This window comes from Triturus cristatus, chromosome 2_2 (genome assembly GCF_964204655.1).
Source record: "Triturus cristatus chromosome 2_2, aTriCri1.1, whole genome shotgun sequence".
Taxonomy (NCBI): Eukaryota; Metazoa; Chordata; class Amphibia; order Caudata; family Salamandridae; genus Triturus; species Triturus cristatus.
The window spans coordinates 785,004,231-785,028,848 of record NC_140582.1 but is presented as its reverse complement, the minus strand read 5'-3'; the positions used below and the strand labels follow the sequence as shown (position 1 = coordinate 785,028,848).

The 24,618-nt window shown below is 46.3% G+C and overlaps 1 protein-coding gene across 2 annotated transcripts in view; it reads left to right on the top strand.

Moving 5' to 3' along the window:
- The window catches only part of CEP135 (centrosomal protein 135), a 479,333-nt gene that overhangs the window by 296,994 nt on the left and 157,721 nt on the right, over window positions 1–24,618 (top strand). For both annotated transcript variants that reach the window (XM_085642056.1, XM_085642055.1), the window contains exon 22: window positions 4,527–4,736. In XM_085642056.1, coding sequence (XP_085498182.1) covers window positions 4,527–4,736 — 210 coding nt within the window. The remainder of the gene's footprint in view (window positions 1–4,526; window positions 4,737–24,618) is intronic.

Below are 24,618 nucleotides of genomic sequence, written 5' to 3'. Positions count from 1 at the left end.
TCTGCCGAAATAAAGAAAAATCGATATGGAACCCCTCCAGTGAGTGCTTAACTCTGTTTGAGAAAAACTGGAGTTTTGGGAGCTGCAATTTTACGTGGGGCACCGCCACGCTATAGCACCCGCCTGCGAGTGACCTGGCTGCCGGTGCAACTTTGGGAGCCTACATATATATATATATATATATATATATATATATATATATATATATATATAAAGTAGCTATTGTGCGATTATTGTTTTCATGGACCATGTTTATCTTTTCTCTCTTCATTTTTTTGTGCGATTATTGTTTTCATGGACCATGTTTATCTTTTCTCTCATCATTTTCTCCTTTGTCTTTCTTGGTAAAAGTAGTTAACTGGTAGAGTATTTTCAACGGTTAATGATGTTAGGTTAGTTGGACGTTGTCCAAATCAAGTGGATTTACCCTAACTTGTTTTTGTAAGTAGAGTCAGTTCCTTTAATATAAAGATTTAGGCCAGAAACCTGTAAGAACAGTTACCCAGTTAAGGAAACGTAAAAGACAAATACCTCTATATTGTCATGTTTTTGGAGTGCACTGTTGTAGATCAGCGGGGCAGCATTCCTGCTTCTTGACTTATGAAAGATATTCAGATTTAAAGCTAGCATACTGGATTTAAACTTGGTCGGCACAGACATTCTAGGCTGCATATTTCTATTGTATTTCCTGTACTGTGGTTGCACATTTGTTCTGCAAATCTGTGCCTGGAAAATGCTCCCCTCAGAATGAGAAAGATAACAATTATTCACTGAGGGTTTGCTGAACCAACGTCCCTAGCACGGTTGCAGTGCTCGTTCCTGGCTCTCTGCAGCACTGCGACCAACACAGGGGGACGCGGGGCAGTTGTAATGTGAAACTGAAGTCACTTCTACGGTTAGGCTTACTTTTGGGACCACACAGCTTATGATTCCTGGGTCACTGCGGTGTAGTGTTGTTTCACCTCATCAGTTGTTCAAATGTAGCATAGCTCGACACTGTGCTGCATTTAACCTCTGCTACCTCATTCCTGATGACAGACCGAATACTGATCATCCATCAAGGAGGCCATTTAATGGTGGCTGCCTTGTGAAGGAAAATAAGCAGCCACTGACCCTTTAGAAGGGAGCCCTGCCTATGGTCCTTTAGTCAACCTCTTCACAGAAAAAAAGTCACAAAAACGGCAGGGTTCTAGTTGCACCTGGAATCAAAGCTTGTTTGATCTCAGCCAAAAAAAAACACATAATTGTTCCACGCATTCCCTTGCCTTGCAAAAACTGCAGGTGTGTGAAAAAAAGACCAACTCCAACACTTCACTCCAGAAAACAAAAGCGACGCATTGCACTGCACATAATAAATGTGCTTTTTGCACCATGGACGCCTCTAAGATTTATAACAGAGTCACCTTGGACGCTTCCTGACACCTGAACTAAAAGAGATATAGCGTCCCCTCATACCAGTTCACAGCCTCACCACTAGGACTTTAAGTGAACATAAACGCTCACTTCTTGCGATTCCAGGCCTTGGCAGTGCGCACATAAATCATTTCTGGAAACATGTTGACTGCAGAGAAATTACCTTTTGGCCAAGATGTGCCCCTCCCAGCCCCCTCAAGTTTCTGGTGTCAGGCATGGTCACAGACTGGGGCATGTATCCACATGTTGCTGTTTCTTGGACACTCCTCTAACAAAAGCTCCTGCTGCTCGTGATTCACCCCAATTTGACCCCACACTGTAGCCAAGTGGCTCATCTTTTGAGGCTCATAGCATGGCAGTTAGTTACCTAGAAGGGTAAACCCAAATAAAGTCACTGCGACCTTGGTATCAAACAGTACATTGGAATAATGGTCCCGGTGAACAATTGAATATACATAAAACAATATTTACAAAAGATGAGAAAGACGTATTAAGTTTGTGTACAGTGTTGTTTAATCACACTGGACTGACGATGGTTCATAACATTTTTAAGCACAATATTAAAACAGTGCCCCGGGGAGGAAAGAGAAGGTGGGGGTATTGTGATTGAGGTGAGAATGAGGAAGTGAATGAAAAGAAAGTGCGATTCTAGTATTTACACAATAAGAGGGCTAATTTTTACGCCAAGTTATTTACACAATCTCCAAAATTCAGATAGCCATGGTCAATAACAGAAACACAGTGATTCATCGCTGTTGTTAAGACTGGCTAGTGTATCAGATGTTGACGTTTCAACCCCTAGAGGATAGTAGGTTATTGTGTCCCTTACGCCAGGGTCTTCCTCAGGACAGTGATGGGGGGAGGAAAGGGTGGTTACCTGGGAAAAGAGCATAAAAATCCATTGAGAAACGCGAATCTCCATATGGGAAATGGAATGCATCAAGGGCCTAAGCCTAGTAATTTACCATGAAACGGCCCTCGATGGGCCTGGAAGGGAGAGTGTGGGCGCGTGGGCTCCGGTTGGTCGAGCGAGAAACAAAGACCTGCAATACTAATAAGCAGGTTCAATAAAGGATCAAAGGCCCACTCCGTCCAGTTGAAATAGTTGGGCCTGACAATCTACTTACAAGAGAGGGTATCCATCCCTGAGTGAATGAAATGTGGCCAAGCATGAAAAATCAGCTGGGCCTTGAAATTCTTCCAATTTAATTTCAACACATCGGGCAAAGTAGCTCAGTTTTTTAGTAGTCTCTGAAAAGGGCAGAGCAAGAGTAATGAAGTTCCGGTAGAATAGACAGATTCCAAACATAGGCTTAAAGATGGTAAAATAATATAAATTAAGCAGCGCATATCCAGGATCTCAGCGTGTGTGCTGGTGCCTGCCGCTGTATTAAGAAAAATGCCTTGGGTTGGGTCATACCGATCGTGGATGCAAGATTATAACCGCTTGCCGTGTGTTAAAAGCAAGAGCTCAAAAGAAATACGCGCACACTGGGGGACGCTGTTGGATATGCGAATACGGCAACAATGAGTCTCAAGGGCATAATAAACCTGTCACTGGTTATGTAAAAGAGGAACACGAGGGCTGGGTTCAGCTGTTCACTTAAGCAAGAACTTGCTATGTGTTAAAGAACCAAGGCTCAAAGTAGTTATGCACCTGCTAGGGGTTAACGGGTTACAAAGAAAAAGCTAACCGCTGACAGAACCTGAACAAAGGCTCAAAATAGTGGTGTGCCTGTTGAGGGTTAACGGGTTACAGTGACAAAGCTTACTGCTGCTTGAAAGAATGTCTCGGTCCATGTATGTGGGACCGGAGTACTGATTCCTGCTGATTATATACGCAGGTTTGGACCGGTTAATGACATGTGCGTACGTGTCAAACTGCAGGCGCTAACTCATGTGAAGAGGAGTAAGGGAAGACAGACTCGGCTGCCGAGTTGGATAAAGTCTTCAAAACGAGAGAAGATTGTAGGGATGTTGGGCTATAATTAAATTTAACAGGGCTGAGGTGTTCGGAAATATTTGCACCTATAGAGAGAGCCTGCACAGGACTCGTAAACATGGTGAAGTCAAAGTGAGAATACACTTGTTACAACATATATGAAAACACATTGTATAACATTGGTTGACTGTAATGACATGCATACTGTGCCTGCATAAGGGAAATAAATATTTATAAGAACAGATAGTGGACATATATCGGTTCTGACAGAAACATATTGCAATACATTGGTTGATAATCGTGACATGCTTGTTCTGCCTGCGTTAGGGGAAATAAAGTAAAAACAGACAATGTACATCCTGGTTTAACTGTATTCATCCTTAGTATAAATTACAGCAGGGCAGGTGTTCAACAGCGTTATCAATGAACATGATGTGCAGGACATGGTTACAATGGCCATAATATGCCTATCTCAGTACGTGTAGCCATTCTCGTACAGGGCACGCTAGGTGGGCATAGCTGGCATAATGTTCAGGACATGTTTACATTTAACCATCGTGTGCCAATCTCAGTGATCAGTGTAGTCATTCTCATGTCAGGCATGCTAGTTGGGCATGGCGGATTTCAGATTCATTCAAACCATTATGGATGGTTTCCAGGAGGGACATCCATTTGCATTCCCTTACATCCAGGATAGCCCCAATATTCCCTCCCCTAGGGCCAAGGGGGACTTTCATAAGAATTAACCAACGGAGTTAGTCTGGACTGTGAGCTGCAGGATTCGGGCCTTCACTTTCTGTTGCGTTTGACCTACATATAAAAGATCACAAGGACACAAGGTGCAGTAGATAACATTTGTCGAATTGCAGTTCGTGAAAGACTTTCAGGTGATTACATGATGTTTATTTGTAAATTCTTTAGTTTGGATCGTTGTTCGGCATGCCTTCCATTGTCCGCATTTGAAGTGCCCCAGTGTAGGTGGCAGGTTCCACATTGATTGGATTGATTGTGCCTCAGGGGTCTCTAAGATGGTACATTAGAGGAGCGAGACCAGACTTTACACACTGCAACATGTGATATTGGTGATTTCTTCATGTTTTGTATGTCTTTTGACCTGCAAATTAAGTGTACACATCTCTGAAGTTTTGATTGTGCTTTTTCTTTTTTATAGCATATTAATGCTCATCAAGCATATGAATCGCAGATCTCAGCAATGGCCAAAACCATGTCAAAATTGGAGGAGGAGCTCAAAAGCGAGCAAAGTCAAAAGGCTTCAATATTATCAGATCTGACCTCTGTGAGGGAACTTTGTGTCAAACTGGACTCCACCAAAGAACTTTTTTCACGGCAGCTGACTTCTAAAAACATTGAACATGAAAGGGTAAGAAAAGAAGTTATGTTAATCAATACAAAGTATGCTGCCACTTTCATCTTTGTCCTAACCACCACTACTGTGCCTCATTTTCTATTTTCAGGTAGCAAACTACAGCCTTTTGGCATATTTTATCTTGCATTTTGTTTCTGTCACAGATTTATAGATCCATATATCACATAGATCTCAATTCCTGATCTTAACAGGTTCCAATGTCTCAAAGATTCTCTTCTGGCAGGATAAGAAGGGCTTGTAATCTTTTATTGACATGTTAGACCCTTGTAAATGCACTGGGCCACCAGATATTAAGAAAACGAGATTGCAGCCTTAAGCAAACAATATGGTCTCCATCCACAGCATATAATACTGTGATGCCAAACCGGTATGGTGGGCATCACAGCTACATCCGACTTGCCCAATATTACTTGTTTCACCTTTAGAAACATAAGCTGAACACTTTCTGCTGTCCCTCCAATTACCCCATTTGATATCTGGCATCATCCCTATAAGATTGGAAGAGGGTTTCGGAGACTTTATTCTTTGTAGCCTTCTCAAGATCAGTTAACACCCAGACCAGTAATTCATGAAACAGACCTCTCTGTTAACCCTCTCCCGCATGTGATCGTTTAGACATGTGGTGTAACCTATATCATATCTTTAAGCTAGTTTCAACCCTATATGCTGATGTTGTCCTCTTGGGCACATTTCACAACACGTCTCCCCACTGAGCTCCATCAAGGTGCTCCCTCAATTCGTTCACTCATGCGTCCTGGAATGCTCAGCTCTCTTGCATTTCTGAAGCCATTTCTAGTTTGTAGATTGTAGATATTAGGTGTCTATCCTCCAGCACCCCTCCATTAGATTTTCAAAAGGTGTCAGATCCCTGATCGTCTACTCTTGTATCCTTGGCTACAGTATCTAGTTTCACCCCTGCATATCGTGGAATCTTTCATTTCTCCCCCCAAATAAAAGCCCTTCTTCTGCTCAAGCTGAGTTATCTGCCCTTGGTCAAAAATGTATCCTACCGTTGTCCATTGGGCCTCCCTAAATTACTGAAACTTCTCTCTGGAAAAGCCAAGTTGGGAATTTGAATTCCCAAACGGTGTAGTGCGTGCTGCATGCCTTCTGGAGTTCAACCTCTAGTTTTCTGAGTCACTGGCTTCGGCAGAATTAGTGGAAGCATGGTGCATGTTGGTGGCTCACAGTGAGCTGCAGTGTCAACATAAATAGCCCTGCTCAGCTGCTTTGTCTTTGACACTTCAGATATCTGAGTGCCTTGCTCCTCTGAGTGTTCAGTAAGTCAGAATCTGGGTTTTTTCTAAAAAAAAGACCAGCTGTCCGGTCTCCTGAATTCACTAACCTTATTTCCTGAATGGTGCAGCAGGAGTGATGGAATCCCATAACACCTTCTGATGAGACCGCCTGATCTGAACAAGGGCTTCTCGATATAGAATGACGGAAAGGGGACTGGAATGGCAAGAGAAGGATCTGCTGTTTCCATCTCAAGGCAGTTTTCGTGAAGTGCGCTGTCTGGGCTAAGTCTGTTGTGTCCGTTCTGGTCTTGTTCGCAGCTGGGATTGGACCTTAGGTAAATCAAAAGCATTTGATGCACACACAAAAAAGGGTCTTGAGCAGTGTTTAACGACCTCAATGCATTGCTCCCAATAACTCATAGAAAAACAGCATCAATGCATCCAGTCTGAGGGGAAACCAATTAGTACTCCGGTACATTCCCCAAACCAGTCTCCTAATCCAGAAAAAAATATTTTATTTTAAGGACGACAACCCTCACCCACCATATGGTGGCATGCTTCATAATACGATCCCTCCTCACACCCCTTTACCAACAGTTCAGTGTGTGGGCTACAACGCCCACTCATGGAGGAGCTCTTCAATCTTTTACCCTATGTGAGACATGAGGTGTGGGTGGGGATAGCAGAGTGTGATGTGATCAAATGTGAAAATTTAAAATACCTATTGGTGAAGTAAAAAATGCTTCTTTTTTAGATCTCCCTAAGGAATATGTTAAAAAGCAAAGGTGATATGACTTCAACCAAACCGTGATACTCTGGTGCCCTACTAAGGGGAAAATAAATGGTACCGTTCACGGGTTTTGTCAATTGAAAGACCATTCCGCTTTCCTTTCCCATTAGGTAATTTATAGAAAAATAATTTTTAATCTGTCCATCAGAGTATGTGTACAAGTATCGCTCTTATGCAAGATAACCACTATTCAAGTGGCTGCAAACAATATGGTAGGAAAAGTCACTATTGTGGCAGATATTATACTGTAAATGCCTGGGAGTGGTGAATGCTGGTCTCAGATGCCAGAGATTGGCGACAGGGAGGAATACAGTCTACAAGTGGGAGACACACACGCACTCGCACACTCCCATTCTCTCGCACTCACATTCTCTCGCACTCACACTCTCTCGCACTCACACTCTCTCGCACTCACACTCTCTCGCACTCACACTCTCTCGCACTCACACTCTCTCGCACGCACACTCTCTCCCACTCACACTCTCTCGCACTCACACTCTCTCTCACTCACACTCTCTCTCACTCACACTCCCTCGCACTCCCTCGTACTCACACTCCCTCGTACTCACACTCCCTCGCACTCACACTCCCTCGCACTCCCCATCTCTGCATAGTTGATGCTTCTGCTCTGAACCCTGTTCTGGGTGATTTATGCAGAACTTTTAATCGATCCTGTCCCTCAGGTATTACTTTGATGTTTAATCTTATTTGACCGGCCATACTCCTGGCAGTTACTGGGAGAACTTCACATATTTGAATGTAAACACACTCTGATCATCCCTGGCCAAATTGTGGCTCATGTGACCCCATTGCTTAAAGGTGGCCATTCCTAATACAATTATGTCTATCCTTGAATCACTGTATGCTTTTTTGGCATTATGGTGTCTAATGCTGGAATTATTGTGGACATCCTTAGCATATTGTGGGCATCCTTGCCCAATTATGGGCAAAACTTTCATAATAGTGCTCACCCCTGGCATAATGATTGGCCATCATCAATATATTGTGGCCATCTATTTCTTAAACATGGTCCTCTAGTGTAATAATAAGATGAGTAGTCCAGCCGAGGTAGTTTTCATGCAGGTTTATTTAAGTAGTAAGTTGTGCAAAGGATGAGCCCCACCAGGAGCAGCCTCTATGCTGCTCAGCCCGTCACCAACTGACTCGAGCACTCCAAGATTCCACACGCCAACATTCTCACACACAGTCATCCAATGTAGTAAAAGAGAACAGTAAATGGATGAAAGACAGCCACAGAAAGAAACAGCGAAATGATGGTTGTCGATAACACAAGCAATAAAATTGGAAAAAGGTCCCCAGAACGCAGCAAATAAAAAGGTGTTGAGCTCACAGAAGTAGGAAAGAGGTGTAAATGGAGAGGTAAGCTACACCATAGAACTTCCCCCAGGACAGGTTGGGGTGCAGGGTGTGGTTAAGCACCACACAAAGAATGCAAAGTGTAGGAAAAACAACATTGGAAATGCCGGAAAATACCACATGGTAAAATGCAATATGTAGGAACAGTACAACTACGTGTGTTGGAAAATACCGCATGGTACAATGTAATATGTAAAAACCGTAGAACTAGGTGTGGTGGAAAATACCACACGGTACAATGCAATATGTCCTGTTTTGACACTATGCGATTTGAAAGCAGACGTGGAAAGGAAACACCACATGAAACTATGCAACGTAAAAGCAGGAACCACACGAAACAAAGAAACATGCAGGAGCTACAGATGTGGGAACGCACCACATGAGAGAATGCAACATGCGCAACAGGTACAGCAGATGTGGGGACGCACCACATGAAACAGTAAAATTTGGTGTGGCGGACGATACCACACGATGGAATGGATTTCGTAGGAGCCGCAGAACTTGGTGTAGTGGCAGATACCACACGGTAGAATGCATTTCATAGGAACCGCAGAACTTGGTGTGGCGGCAGATACCACATGGTATAATGCATTTTGTAGGAACAGCTGAAATAGGTGTATTGTAAAATACCACGCGTAATCATGTAAAAACACAGGAACTGTAGAAATAGGTGTGGGGACACGCCACACGGCACAACATACAGCAGCCCAAAGCAGAGAAATAATTATAAAAGTTTTGCATAAAATCATAAACGATAATTATTTCTGATAAAGAATAATGAAAAACACAGCACACAACCACCGTAGCACTGAAATACAATGTGCAGAGCAACTGTATGTAGGAGCAAGGCATGTACTCAGGTAAGTATAAACTGCCAGAACGTCAGCCCTTATATAGAAATTTGTAATAATGAAACAAGAAAACAATGGAGTAGAATTACATTTAATGTAAATTGCAGGTTGACGGAGAGTTGACTCCTTGTGAGGCGGCAGACAACGTTAATGTACTGGATTTCACAATAGAAAAATAAAAATCCAGTACTTGCGCACTCAAAGCAATACTTGACTTCTTGAGGAAACAGCAGATCTTCACGATGCTTAAAAATTCCCAGAAGAGCAGGCTTGACTCAAAGATCAATGTAGGAGGGGCAGCAGGTTTTACAAAAACAAAGGGAAACTGTACCTGCAATGAAATTCGATGATCCACTACGGCGATCCGATGTCTTGAAACAAATGCACAAGAGCGAGAAAAATACTGAAGCTGAAGAAGGTGCAATTGGGGGATCGCACAGGAGGCTTATTCACCAAAACTTTATTGAAAAAGCAATGGCATCGTGGTTGGCACAGCGCGAGGTATGTTGGTGAATACTGATGACCTGAAGAAACACGCCAAACTCAAGATGGTGGCACTCACTGGTGACACAGTGCCGGATGGCTCCCGGCATCACTGTGCACCAAACAGGCCGAGAAACAATAAGCAAGCCGCATATGTCACAATGAAGCAAAGGGAGGAGACGCTATGCAGCAGGAAGAAAGTGAGGCTGCGCGAGCTCTGCGTGTGCTCGAGGCGTATTTCAAATATGTGTGGTGGCGGTTCAACTGCCACAGGAAGGCACACACGCAAAGGAAAATACGCAATTAGGAAAATAAATAAAGTACTTACAGCTATCGTCCCAAATACCGGCATCAGCACTTCAAATGAAAATAAAAGTACTGATTGATCGCATGGGCCGATGTCCCCGTAACTTTGAAATGCAAACAAGACAAAGAGGAACAGCGGGGCGGAATGGCGGGTATGTAACTGTAGAGTAGTGGTAGGTCACGCTGGCTCAAAGGAATTCAAAGACTGAAGGCAGGCAGCAAAGCAGATCCGGCAGAAAACGCGTCTTTTCTGTTATGGAGGTCCTTAAGTAAAGCAGCACAGGACAGTGGCACTTCAACATCCCGGTCAGAAGAATACAGCAGAGACTGGCAGACAGCAGGTCAGGGAGGCAGCAGGATCTGTAGGCAGGAACTGGCACACTTCAGTTGTGTGCAACCGATGTCGCAGAAAATGGTAGACAGCAGGACTGCAGGCAGGAACTGGGAGGCAGCAGGACCAGCCAGTGGAACTGGCACACTTCAAATGTGGGCGACCGATGGCAGGTCACTGGTGGGGCTCAGGGGTGCCAGGTTTCTTTTAAAACGCAGGTTAAAATTTCAAAGCGTTGCTTTTCCTTGAAGTAATTTAAGCTTTGTGAGGAAGGTAGCACAGACCGGTTCTTCCAAATCGTCGCCAAAATAATCCCATCCTCGTCGCCAAATGTAATAATAAGATGAGTAATCCAGCCGAGGTAGTTTTCATGCGGGTTTATTTAAGTAGTAAGTTGTACAAAGGATGATCCCCACCAGGAGCAGCCTCTATGCTGCTCAGCCCATCACCAACTGACTCAAGCACTCCAAGATTCCACACGCCAACATTCTCACACACAGTCATCCAGGCTGAGCAGCATACTACAACATCTCCCTTCTTTACAGAACAGCATACAACATCCAGACACAGTGTTGCCCCCATTCCCCTGGTATACTGATGGCTATTCTTGAGATATTGTTGACATCTTTGTTATTATCATGTCCTGCCTTCCTGTAGTAAGGTTCTTTCAATAATAAAGGAAGGATTCCTTGTTGGTTGAAGTAAGTAGTTTATTTCCATACAGCAGACCCACGACTGCTCACAGAGCCAGCATAATAGCAAATGAAATAATATGTTCTGCAATCTAGAATACTGAGCCAATGACCAAATACATTCTAATAACATCAAAAACTTAAAGGCACAACACAGATAATCAGAATATACCTACTCACATACTACACTTCCCTCAGTGGTGGTTCTAGCATAATGGTGGGCATGTGATGGTATTGAATGGCACAATATGTCCCTGCGAGGTAATTGTACAAGTGAATAATTGATGGATTTTGCAAAGTCGATGTTTGCCGACCAAATGTGCATGTGCTGAAAATCAAAACTGGGGTAAAACAACCAACCACGTTTTTTTTAGTTTTTTTTATGACAAGCATTTGTTGGGGGTTTTTAAGGGGATTTTACCAGAAAAAGCATTTCTGATTTGAAAGAGGAAGGATGCATTTCCAAAATACATTTAAAGCTGATAGTAGAATGATGATTCAGTGTAGCTTGAGGAGCCATTTTGCTGATGGTATTTCCTTGCTTCCAGAGGAGACTTGTTATGGTCGTGATTTCGTTTTTCATATACAAGAAATTACTTATGGCAACCCTGTCTGATTCACAGGGGTTGCTACTGGTAATTCTGTGTGGGTTTGCCAGTAATGTAATCTTGTCTGACGGACGTGATCATTATTGTAAAACCCACTATATTTGTTAGTAGTTGTGAAACGTTTTCATTGATCAGCAGTATAAGTTGAAAAAAAAAGTTAAAATGTGTAGTTTAATGTTTTTTTAGGTTGAAACCCTAAAATGAGTGAGGAGATTGTTAGTCTGATTTAGAAATTGGACAGAGGTCCAGCAGACTTTGGATCTTTCTATCCGCTCTCAATAATCAATGCCAATGTAAAGGTCTTAAGCAAAATATTGGCTTTGCGACTGTTAAAAGTTAAGTGATCGGAACCTTGTGGGCTTATCCCAGGTTGGATTATATTATATAGCCATATGATATGTTGCACATATTATGCATGGTCTTCAAAACACAGAAGAGAACTGTGTACCCTTTGATTCAATAGGGTTGGAGGAGTATGTTTGGTTGGTTCTGGACCATTTGGGATTTAGTCATTTGTATTGCAAGTGTGTAACGCTATTTACAGTACGATTAAATTCCAGAAAAGTGATCTCGGACAGCTTGACATTGTTGTGGGTGTTGGAAGCAGAACCACTTGCATTTCGATTGAGATTCTGGCCCTCTCCTTGGGGTGTCACATAGGGCAATACCACACTTGTTGTCTCCATATACACAGACGATACGTCGCTTTATCTAAGAGATCAAATCACCTCTGTACCCCTCCTCCTAACAGAGCTGGAAATCTATGGGGAGGAATTGGGCTGTGCACTAACTTGGGAAGTTTAGTTTGTTTCCTTTGGCGAACCTTGCATCGGTGGGTGGAACGGATTACTTAGACACTGGATTATGATGTGATACTGATAATTTCTGGTACTTGGGGATAAGGGTCTCCCAGAATATATTTGCGCAATACAACCTTGAAATGGGTAGAGTTGTTCAAGGATTAAAAAAAGTGATTTGAATTCTGGAATAAGCTTACTTTCTAACTGAAGGACAGAACATCTTTCTTAAAGATGGTCTTTCACCTTTGCAATTTCAATGTTTGCATGGGTGCATGGTTCTCTTCCCGCAGTATTTGTATACTGTGTTGACCATATTGCATACTGGGATTGTAACTCGGTTTGGGAACAACTTAAACTGTTTCCGGCAATGCTAGATACGGGTTAGTCCAGTTCAGTTATTTTCACCGGACGTATTTAACATCCCTAAAGCTTCCAAAATTTAAGAGGGACAAATACTCGGACACACAGGCAGTGGTCCACTGGACCACTCCCTACTCTTAAAAAAAGGTTTTGTCAATATTCACAAAGGGAAAGGGGTCCCTTGGGAATACCTTCCTGTTTGCGAACGGATTGCCTCCTCCTTTGAGGAGGTGGTAAAAGATTAATGTTTTGTGAGTGGAATTTAGTCGCAAAATTTGGCATTTGGAAGAGACGCACTAAAAATGGCCCTTCCAAATACCAAATCAGTATTTGGTAGCAATCCTAAATTACGATTTGGTAATGTGTTATTGAATCACAATTTAGTTTTGTACATAAGAAAAGGCCTTTTTACAGTCGCAAACAGCTCAATTCTGCGAATCGGATCCTTTGATACCACAAAAAAGCTTTTCACATCTAGCCCCTGGTTACTACATGGTATGTTCTGATGATAGTTAGCCCACATTGCCCAATGGAAATACAGCCTCTCACTGTAACGTGATACATTGCGAAATTAGAATGCGAACTGTCGATCAATGTATCCCTTTGAAAAGCCCCTACCATATTTTTGGCCTTGGCCAAGCGGACCTGCGTGAAACATTGATGGAATAACATATTGGTAACTCTCCTACGTGTTGTTTGTCTCTTAACAACTGCCTGTGTGTACTCTGTTAGGGTTTTTACATTTATGAATTAAAACAAAAGCATAAAAAAAGATATACTTATACCCCTTAGCGCTTAGGAGACATATAATATTTGGTATTAGATTTCTGGCTGGGATGGTACTAGAGACTTCTGGTTTTCACTATATATCTGTTGGAGATGACCATCTTTGGTATGATTTTCCCCCCAATTTTTGCCCTATCTGTTTTGCTGGACTTAAAACGCTGTGCAATTTACCCCATGCTAAATAGGAGTAAATTGCCTGTGCACCTCCTTTTAACATGCTTGAACCAGGGCCGGCACCTCCATTTGAGCGTCGCCCCACATGCCCCAGAGATAAAAAATAAAATGGTAATAGTTTATTTATTATCATTATATTTTTAAGCAACCTATCCCGAACTGAGTATCAAGACGGGTTGGGCCATTGCTGCCGAGTGGCTGTGCGCTAAATTTTAAAATGCGCATGTATCTTTGGCCCGCCGTCTTGTGGCGGCCAGCCAGACATGCACATTTTAAACCTCTAACACAGTTGTCTTGGACAGCTGGGTTAGATAAAGCGCAGGCCTCCAGTGCTCTTGAGTTCGCTGAGTGAGGCCGCTCCCCCCAATCCTGGTGCTTCTCTAATGCTGGTTAACAGCATGAGAGCAGTGACAGGATTGGTAAGGTGAGTTGGCTGGGTCCCGCCTTGGAGCCTGCCTCGAGGAGAGAAGACCCGAGCGAGGAGGGTGTCAGGCAGCAAGCCATGAAGGTAAGTATTTTTTTGTGCCCCCTGCCTCACCACCCTGGGTACATGCCAGCAACCACTGTGTTGAACTGGCTTATCTCTGATTGACATATATAACTTTCCTACAAGCCCTTAGTATGTAGGGTAAAAAATATTCCCAAGGACTGGAAGTTAAATGCCACATGTGGACTGCAGCATCTTCTATGCCATCCACAGAGTTGGCCTGTAAATCATGGCTTCAGGCCTACCACGTGTAGTCTGACTGCAGCAGTTTAACAACTTGCTGTCAAACCTGTCAAAATAACCCTTTTTCATTGCCTGGAAATCCTGCTTTTAAATAATAATAACTCACCCCTAAGTACACCTGATCACGGACATGGTACGGTGATTGGTATTTAAAAGTAGATCGTGTGCGAAATTAAAGGTGGCATGTTCCTTCAGTGACTAGCCCCCAAAAGCAATATTAACTGGCAGGGCTGGATTCTAGAAAATGTCAAAGTGCAGCTTATAAACGTTCATCTTTAACTTTTGACAGGAAATGGCTAAAATAGTAATTCAAAGACTATTTCTTACATTTAAAAAAAACAAATTATTGGTGAAGTTACATTTTTAATAAATATTTAGCAAAAGTAACTTTTAGAAAGTAAACTTTTACCTGCCTGAAACTCCTGGACATTAGTTTAGATGAACATGCCAACAGCCGCCCATCCGTGCTTGGAATTAATGAGGTGTGATGCCTGCTGGCAGAGCAGGACAGTGGATGAAGCCTGGTGACTGGATGGACTAGATGTGGGGCGTTTGGTCCCTGTCAGTTCAGGAAGAACAGCTGGGTAGGCTCCTGGAACTTCATTAACTTGAAAGGAACACAAGGGAGGACTGCCAATTTGTAGTTTAATGTAAAGTGAGACCTGAAGAAGGGCATACCTTTGTCCCCCAGGCCCACACTAGCCATTCTGGCTCCGAAATCATTAGGAAGGAAGCTATCCTCAGAACCAGTGTGGAATGGACCCGGGGAAGGGTACCGCTCCTTTCCATGGCCACATCTCTGGGTGGACACAAGAGAGGCAAGGTTCCCCCATTTTAGGAGTAAGGTGCACTTTTGGATTATTTATAGTAAGGAAAATATGAACTGCTGAAAAGTGGGTAGGGTTACCCCTGGGAACCTTTACCCCATTGTTTAGGGAAGAGTCAGGAGTCACCCTCACCCATGGGCTAGTGCGAATCATAAATGTGACTCCCCAAGGAACCCACCTGAACACTTAATGGACCTACAGAAGTTCAGAAGAGGACTGAACCCTGCTTGCTGTAACCTGAGAAGAGCTCTTAAGGACTTAAGTCCCTCTTGTACCCATAACAAATAAGTGGACCTCAAGAGTCAGTTTGTGTCCTCCTGTGTGCTTACAGGGACACAGCAAATTGCAAGAGGCTTTATTCCTGAAGTGACCAGTACCAACTGGATCTGGACTGAACCCTGCCGGTGATCTCTGCTGGAGTAAGCCCGACCTCTTAGTGCTGTCTCTGATGGGAGCCTCAAGCGACGCAGAGGGGCTGCAACAGAAACCCTGAAAAGTTCTGGCTTGGAGCACTTATGAACTTCCAAGATATCCAGATCGTGAGCAGGATATAGTGGCGAAGGTGTTGAATTATGATACAGCCCTGCCAGAGGATTTAAAGCTCCATAAAAAACACTAAGTCAGAAAGTAACAACTTTGACGGGGACAAACCCACTAGGTGTATCTGCCCTGTGCTCTGTCACAGTCTGCCTGAAATCGAGCCTACTGCTTTCATAGACATAGTGCTTTTTAGCGCTATATTTACTTAACTGTTTAAAAAAAACATAGCTCCGATTCCCGTTTTTGTTGTTTTGGTGTCATTCTTTTTTATTAAAATTGACTCTATTTTTCTAATTGGGATTTTTATTGTTCGGTATTTTGACTTCATGTCTGTTTCGGTACTTCATAAATACTTTGCACATTGCCCTAAGTTATGCCTGTATGCTCTATACTATATCTACTATGTGTTAAACTCAGGAAAATTAAGGGACTTTTGGGGTTCACCCTGACAAGCTAGTGTTATTATTCTTTTCCCTGACAAGTTAGTGTTTTTATTCTTTGAGGTTGTCAACTACCCACCACAAATAATAATCCACTTTCTTACAATACCTTAATTTTATGTATTGTATTTCATAATGCTATCTGCTAAAGTCATTTTGGTTCAGAAGTAATGAACCAACTGGATGTTCATTGCCTGTTATACTGTGTACTGAGTATTTAACCTCACAGCATCTCCTTGAGTAAACATTGGATGGCTTGACCTCATAAACCTTGAGGAAGTGAAGTTCTAAAGTGACATTCTTGGACAATCAGGGCAGGTACAACAACAATGTGCTCCCAGGAATTCAGATTCAGTTGGAGCCCAGTAACCACTGACTGCCCTGGGACCTCAAAGTAAACTCTTACAGGCAGGATTCAAACACCAATACTTTATGGTTTAATTCTTTTATTGGACACTGCAAGAAGAAAGCTCACTTATAGTGGGCCACACTGGCCCACCATGAATACTGATCAGTGCATAAGTTTTACAAAAAGCAACAATGAACAATTACAGTCCCACCGCCACCCAGAGAAACGGAAGAAGAAGAAAGGAAAACATAGAGAGAGCCACCCCCCACCCTCCAACGGTCCATTCCAGCAATATAGCGCTGTGCCAAGCGGGTTATCGGTCCTAAAGGCTAGTCAGCCTATGCAGAGGGCTCTGGCTCCGTTAGACGTAGAAGTTGTAAGTATCTCGGGTAGGACAGCTCCTGGAATTCTTGTGCAAGCAGTGAGAGGAACGGCTGCCATAGTTCGCTGAAGGAAGAGCCTTTCCCAGCCAGGGTAAGAGAGATCTTTTCCATGCCTAGCACGTGCCATAATTGTTGATACCACCTGTTAGAATGGGGAACCTCTGGTTGGCACAGGTAAGTACTTGTGACAAGCAGCGGTCCCTTCTTCCATTCAGGGCGAGAGAATTACCCCTTCAGAACAACCCCTGCTCACCCTATAGGTAGTGTGGCGCGAGCAGTCAGGGCTAAACTTCAGGGCGCTGTCGGTTAAGCATTTATAATAACACACAGTAAATCACAACGATCCCCCACAAACGGACACCAGGCGTAAGTTGTATCAAAAATACGGATGCTTTATATAAAAGATTCTTTGTTACGCAGGCATGTACAAGACCATAAATAACGGTTGCGAAATGGAAGCCACGAGATGATAATTAGGCACTGTTCTTGTCTTTGGTAACTTATTCGATCACAAGCGCTTCACAGGGCTCGGTTGAGTCGGTCCAGTCACGACGATGCGCAGTGCACCCGGGGTACAGTGATATTGGGAAATCAGAACGTTGCGGACCCCGAGTCCGATAGAGAGTTCACTGTACCTGGGAACGTGCGATGTGCTTGGACGAGTCTTCGGGGGAGATGCAGGTTCTGCACCTCGCGGGTCTCCGGATCAAGAATTCAGCGGGCGGCTCTCGTTAGACAGGTGCGGCCCAGGGCCTCCGACACGGACTGTGCGGGAGGTCACTGCGGAGGGCGGCACGGTCAGACTCAGGCTGGGAGGTGAAGCGGGGCGGGCGGATACGTTACGACGTACGGGCGGCCGTCCGAGGCTTGATTTCACTTCCCAATTAGAAATCCGGCGAGAGGGCACCAGGCACGCTCCAGTGGCAGGCAGGTGACAGGGAAGCGGGGCGGCCAGACTCGATGGGTCCAGAGCGACTCAGGCAGAGCGGGGCTCTCGGCGAGGGGAAGCGGCCAGGCTTCTGGGTGTCACGGCCCTAGGAGGGGTGGCAAGGTGCGCAGAGCACTCCGGCGGGAGAAAGCACACGGCTCGAGTTCTCAGACGAGCGGAGACACGGTGAACCCACTGGTCCCACTGGTCCAGGGGTTCAGCTCAGGGGGCAAGCTCTTCTTCCAAGCCCTTGGAGATAGTTGAAGAACAAAGTGCAAAAGTCTCTTTCAGTCTTTTTCCTCTCCTTCCTCAGCAAGGCACCTACTGCAGGCCAATCCCTCAGGTCAGGGACAGTTACTCCTCCTTCAGCTTCTTCCAGGTCCTTCTAGTCGGGCAGAGTTCCTTCGTGGTTCAATCTGGATCTGATTTCTTAGGAGCCAGGCTCCTACTTTTATACAATGATTCTTTTGTTCCTTAGCGCCAGGGGGCCTGGGCCTGGCTCAGTCCAGTTCTGGAGTACTTTGTTTTGGTGACTCTGCTCTTTCCTTTCAGCAGCAGGGCAGAGACATCAGCCGCTCCACAGGGGCCGGAGCCGGCTTTGTGGTGGCAGAGCACAGGTCTATTCAAGAGTCAGGGTGTACTCCTCCCACCCATCCTGGTGCGATCTCTCTACCCACCACCTGGCAGCCAACCTGTCTCCTGGAATCCCCCAGCCCTGCTCCTGTACTGTTGCTAGGCAGGACACACACCCACAGCAGAGGCGGACTGAGATGGTCAGGCACGCAAAGGCTAACTTTCTGAAAGTAGCATTTGCAAACCTAGGATATTAAAATAACCTTTACTAAAAGATGTATTTTATTACCCCGAGTTTAGGCATACTAAACATGACTTTCTACCATGCTCTCTGAGTCCACTGGGGTCACAGCGTGTAGCGATCCCAGCAGCCCATACTGGCCTATGGAGAGCAGGTAGCCTTCAATAGTGAAAAACGAAAATGGTTGTAATTCACTATTAAGACATGCCACACACATCAGGGCCTGTCCTACCTTATGCCTACAATGCACCCTGCGCTTGGGCCTACCAGAGGGGTGACTAACATGTAGTTAAGGGAAGGTTTAGGGACTGGCAAGTGGGGACACTTGCTCAGTCAGCGCGACGGTACCAGACCGCGCGCAGGTTCTGCAGTGGCAGATCCTAGACACATTTTACCCCGCTGCTTCGGTGGGTGGCACAATCAGTGCTGCAAGCCCACTAGCAGCATTTGGATATACAAGCCCTTGGCACCCCTGGTGCACTCTACTAGGGACTGACAGTAAACCAAATATGCCAAACGTGGAAGTCAATTCACATAATAAATTTTACCATAGGGAGCACTTGCACTGTGGCACTGGATGGCAGTGGCACAGTGCCCTGAGCAGCTAACACCAACACAATAACACATTGAGGCACAGACAAAAATGGAAGGGTGACCCACGCCAATGGTGCCAGGTCTAACACCACCCTGTATGTTCAGGAATACAGCGGGTTCTCCAATGAATTAATATGTTCTTGACGGCTGTGCCTAGTGCTATGGCTATCTGCTTCCCTCACCTGGATTTCAAGGGGTAGGTAAGCGGGTTTGGCACCCCTAACAGGACATATGCAGGAAGCCCAGGGATTTCAGTGTTGAGGTGTTTGTCCACGTCGTTTAGAATGTGTGTCCAGTAAGTCCAGAGATATTCGCAGTCCCACAGCAAGTAGACCAGTGTGGCCCTCTTCCTACACCCCCGCCATCAGTCAGGGCTCTGCGTCGCATCAGTTTGGTGGAGTCTCTCTGGGGTGTAGTACCAGTGATAGACTAACTTGGTGAGTGTTTCAGTGAGGCCTACGTGTGTTGCCGTATTGCGCGCTCGGTAGCATGCACCCTCCCATTCCTTGGGGCTGAGATTACGTCCAAGGTCCCTTTCCCAGCGCGCACGCCCCACAGAAGCATCTTATATAGGTCTGAAATCAACTTCTTGTCTGAGGTCTGCGTGATAAGCCATCGTTCGTAGAGAGTGAGATGCCTAGTTGCCTGGGAGCGGTTGCCAGGATGCCTAGCCCAGTGTCGCACTTGTAAATAGTGCATAAGTTCGGATTCCGGCAGGCTGAAGTCTGCCCGAAGCTGCGAGAAGGGGATAATATCACCCATTGGCGAATAAGAGACCTAATGCGCGACATCCGGCCTCTTGTCACAAAAGAAAGGGCTGTGAGCCCATCCTGGGGCTAAAGTCAGGATTATCCAAAAGTGATGTGAGTGGAGAAGGGAAAGCCGTGAAGCCATGGCGCGTGTTAGTCCGATCCCAGACTGTGAGGATTGTGAGACTTGTGGGCGACAGCACGATCTTGAAAGAGCCAGTGTTTCTCAGATTCAGCCCTGATCCATTCGACCAGGTGTTGAAGCTTCGCGGCGTTATAATAGAGCGTGAGATCCTGAATCCCTAGTCCCCCTTCGTGAGGCGGGAGAATGCCAACCATGCGTTTTAGCCGTGGCTAATTGCCAGATGAAATGAGAAAGTTCCGACTGCACCCTATGTAGCCATCCAATTGGGGGTGGCAGGGGGAGCGTCTGAAACAAATAGAGAATTTTTTGGGAGGATCGTCATTTTGATTGCTGCGACACGCCTCAGCCATGAAATCTGATTGTGTTTCCACCTTTGTAGCTCAGTGCAGATGTGTGTGTGAAGAAGGGAGTAGTTAGACGTCTTCATAGCCTGTAGGGTCGGGCCAGATGGATACCCAGATAAGGGATAACATCATTGAACCACTTCAGAGGATGACGAGCTTGCAAATCCGCCTGCTCCTGGGGCGACAGGGAAAGATTCATCGCTAGGGATTTGGTCAGGTTAACCTTAAACCCAGATGCGCTGGCAAAAGTATCCAGTTCCTCCAAGAAAGGTCCCAGCGCCCTCTCAGGATTCGCTAGGGTGACGAGCACATCATCTGCATAGAGGCTTATGGTGTGTGTGTCCCCTCCGAAGCGGATGCCCGTGATCTGAGGGTGGTCCCTAACCTTCTGCGCCATGGGCTTCATATAGAGAGCGAAGAGCAGGGGTGATAGAGGGCACTTGTGCCTCTATTGATAGGGAATGGGGTAGACATGTGCCCGTTGATCCGTACTGTGGCAGTGGGAGATCTGTAGCAATTAAAAATGAACGTCCGCATCTTTTCCCCAAACCAATGTGGACCAGTGCCTGCTTGAGATATGGCCAGTGGACCCTATCAAAGGCCTTCTCTGCGTCGATTGTAAGGAGCATATATTTCCCAGGTATACGGAAGGCCTTTTCTATGAGGTGCGCAACACGTTTTGTGTTGTCGCTCGTCTGCCGCTGCGGTATGAATCCGGCCTGATCAGGATCTACTATTCCCTGCATAGAGGGGGCGAGCCGGCTGGCCAATATGCCGGTATAAAGCTTCAGATCTACATTCAAAAGTGAGATATGCCGATATGGCCCACAATCTGACTTGTCTTTTACTGGCTTAGGGATAACAGCTATCGCTGCTTCCAACATGGAGGTGGGGATCGCCCCGGGTGTTGCAAAGGAATTGAAGAGCCGAGTGAGTAAGGGGGCGAGTGTTGCGCAAAAATGCTTGTAAAAGGCAGCGGTGTAGCCATCGGGACCAGGTGACTTGCCCAGTTTCAAGCGAACATTTGGCTGTGATAACCTCCTCCTGTCTAATCTCTCTCTCTATATGAGCCGCTTGATCTGGCGTCAGAGTGGGGAGACGAGCCTGTGCGAGGTATGCATCGATATCGGCCCCCTCCAAAGGCTGTTCATCGTAAAGTTGAGCGTAGAAGTGACGGAAGATCTCGACGATAGCCGCATCATCCGAGCGTAGCTCTCCTACATTGTCCCTAATCTCCCGGACACCCTCGCGCAGTCGAACCTCCCAGAGCTTGTGCGTGAATAGTCGACCGCATTTGTCCCCGACCATGTAAAAGGAATGCCATAACCGCATCGCAGCTTATTCTGCCTTGTCCCGAACAATAGCCGTCAGCTGTGCCCGAGCAGCCGTTAACTGTCGCCATATGCGGGGTGCCCCGGTACGCTGGTGCATCTGCTCCAGTTCCCGCACCTTCTGTGTCAGTTCCTCCGTCTCTGCTTTACGGTCCGCCATGTCTGCTGATGAGATGGCGATGACCTCACCCTCGATGACCACTTTAAGGGCCTCCCATCGTGTAGAGAGAGCGGTGTCTGGATGATCATTGTGTGAGAGGAACTCCTCTAATGCGCGTTGCTGCTGGGCAACTGTGTCTAGCCTGTGCAATAGGGCATCGCGAAAGCGCCAGTGTCTGGCCGGATGTTGGATTTGTGGGAGAGCCAATGAGACCTCCACTGGGGCGTGATCGGATAAGGCTGCCACCGATATGTCAGTCGAGAGCGTGGCACCACAAAGAGTTTTGGAGCCCAGAAAGTAATCTAGCCTAGCATAAGTTTTGTGGACGTTGGAGTAATATGAGAATTCCCGTGACCGGGGGTGTTGGTGTCTCCATAAATCGTGAGGCCTAAGTCATGTATTCTAGTGAGCCCTGTGGGTGAAAGGGCACCAACCCGACTCGTGCGTTGTGCTGACCTATCTAAATCATTATCAAACACCAGTTTGAGATCCCCCTATCAGGATATGACGATCCTGAGTTGCCGTGGCCTCAGTAAGAGCTTCATTCAAGAATCGTTCCTGACCCTCATTAGGGGCATAGATAGATCCCACGTGTAGAGTAAGGCCCCCCACAAGAAATTGATAAGTGAGGAGTTTACCTTTTATCTCAACACCTTTCTGTGCCACCTTCCCCTGGAAAGCCCTCGAGACTAGAATTGCTACCCCAGCTGTCTTAGTTGATTTGGAGGAAAAGAATTGAGTCAGGAATGCGCGGGACCTAAGCCGGTGGCAGTCCTTAGGGAGGAGGTGTGTCTCTTGAAGGAGGCAAATGTCTGCCTCTGTACTCTCTAGATAGGAAAGGAGTGCCCTGCGTTTGGGATTGTTGAGCCCTCTTACATTGAGAGTGAGTATCTTAACCTAAGCCGGTGGCATCTAATACCTAAAGATGGGTGGACGCCAAATATAAGCATCAGGACCACTAAGACCCCTCAGCACCAGCGCAGGAGCAAGAAGATCATAGCACCCCTTGGACCGGGCCCCCCCCAGAGATAAAGGACAGCAAAAAGAAAAGAGCCTACAAGAAGTAGAACCAAAGTACCAAAGCACAACAGGTGCCAAAGAAATTGTTGAGTTCAGTCATGAGTCCGTCATCCAAGGATGAACAGAAAAGGAGTCTATGGGGTTGTAAAGTGACCGATAAGAGTCGCAACCCCCTCCTCCCCATCCCCCGAACAGCAATAGAAGGATACGTCACAGTAGCCAGACTCAATCTCATAGTCGATGACTTGGTCAGGGTTCCTAGCAAGGCTTCAGGGTCGGCCTGTTGCTCTTTCTTGACCACCTGTGGATTCGGCTGCTGAGCGCTGCGTCGCCGGCGCTGCTGTCTCCATTTTGGGCGGCTGTCTCTGGAGCTTTGGTCCAAGCGCTCACCCTCCTCAGTGTCCTCTGGGAGAGTGATCCCCAACAGTTTGCTTGCTTCAGACAGGGAACGAAGTTGGAACAGCTTTTCGTCATGCCGGAATACGAGGCGGAACGGGTGCTCCCAGGAATAGGGAATGTTTCGTTGGCGCAGGGCCTCCGTGATGGGCCGGAAGGTCCTACGTTTCTGGAGCGTAATAGTAGCAAGGTCTTAATAAAGGACCGGCGACTGGTTGCTAAAAGTGATTGGTTGAAGCGATCTAGCTTTACTTAGGATGTCTTCCTTGGTGCGAAAGTCCTGGACGCAGACCAAGATGTCTGCTAGGGGTGCCACCATCGCCCTGGGAGGGCCCACCCTGTGCGCTCTGTGCAGCTTCAGGTCAAAGTCCGGTGGGTAGCCCAGGATATGATTAAAGAGTTCACGTACGTATCCAAAGATTTCCCCAGCCTCTTCATTGGTGCTCACCCCCCGGATTCGGATGTTATGGCGGCGGGAGCGTTTCTCGAGGTCCTCCAGGTGAGATTGAATGTCCACCTGCTGCTCATGTATTCGAAGCACTTCCTGTTGCATGACCACCAATTTAGTGTCCTGGGCATCGCTTTTGTCCTCCAAGGATGCCACTCTCTCTCCTATATCGTCTACATCTTTGCGGATGTCTTTGATCTCCGCTGTGAGATCGCGTATCACTGTCTGGAGGTCATCCCGCAGGGCTGAGAACAGGGATTCTAGAAAACCCCAGAATCTAGTGGTGGCTAATTGTGCTGCCACGTCCGGTCGGCTGGGATCCGCCAGTCCCCCACTCTGCGCTCAGGCACAGAGATCCTTGAGCAATTTCTCTCCAGTGGCCGATTTGTCTTTTCTGCCCCGGGTGGATGTCATACTCAGCTCCCCCCGCTATGCCAGCCCCCACGGCCGCGTGTCGGGCTATGCTGAAGGTCACTACCGCCTAGGGACCTCTGGTATGACGAACTTCGCCTCACATCTCCGGGCCCAGATAAATGCTTGCCTACTATACCGCTCTCAGTGTTGGATAGTGCAGGATGTCTGCCGGTGCTCTGCGGGCCCCCCTCTGATGCACCGGGCCGTTCCCGCCCTCCAGGCCGTCAGGTGTCAAGAATGTGGCGCAGTAAATGTTCAGCAGCAACGAAGGGGCAAATCCAGCCGCCCGCCTCTCATACAGGCCCCTCCGGTTCAAGAGCAAGGTAGTGCGGGGGGGCGAGGTAGATACGCGCTGGAGCGCGGCAGGGACTCTCAAAGACAGGGCCTCCCCAAAAGTGTAGCATCCGGTGTTAGGAGCTCCATGAAGCGAGAGCCCTACAATGGAGGCCTGTTCAGTGATGCCCCAAT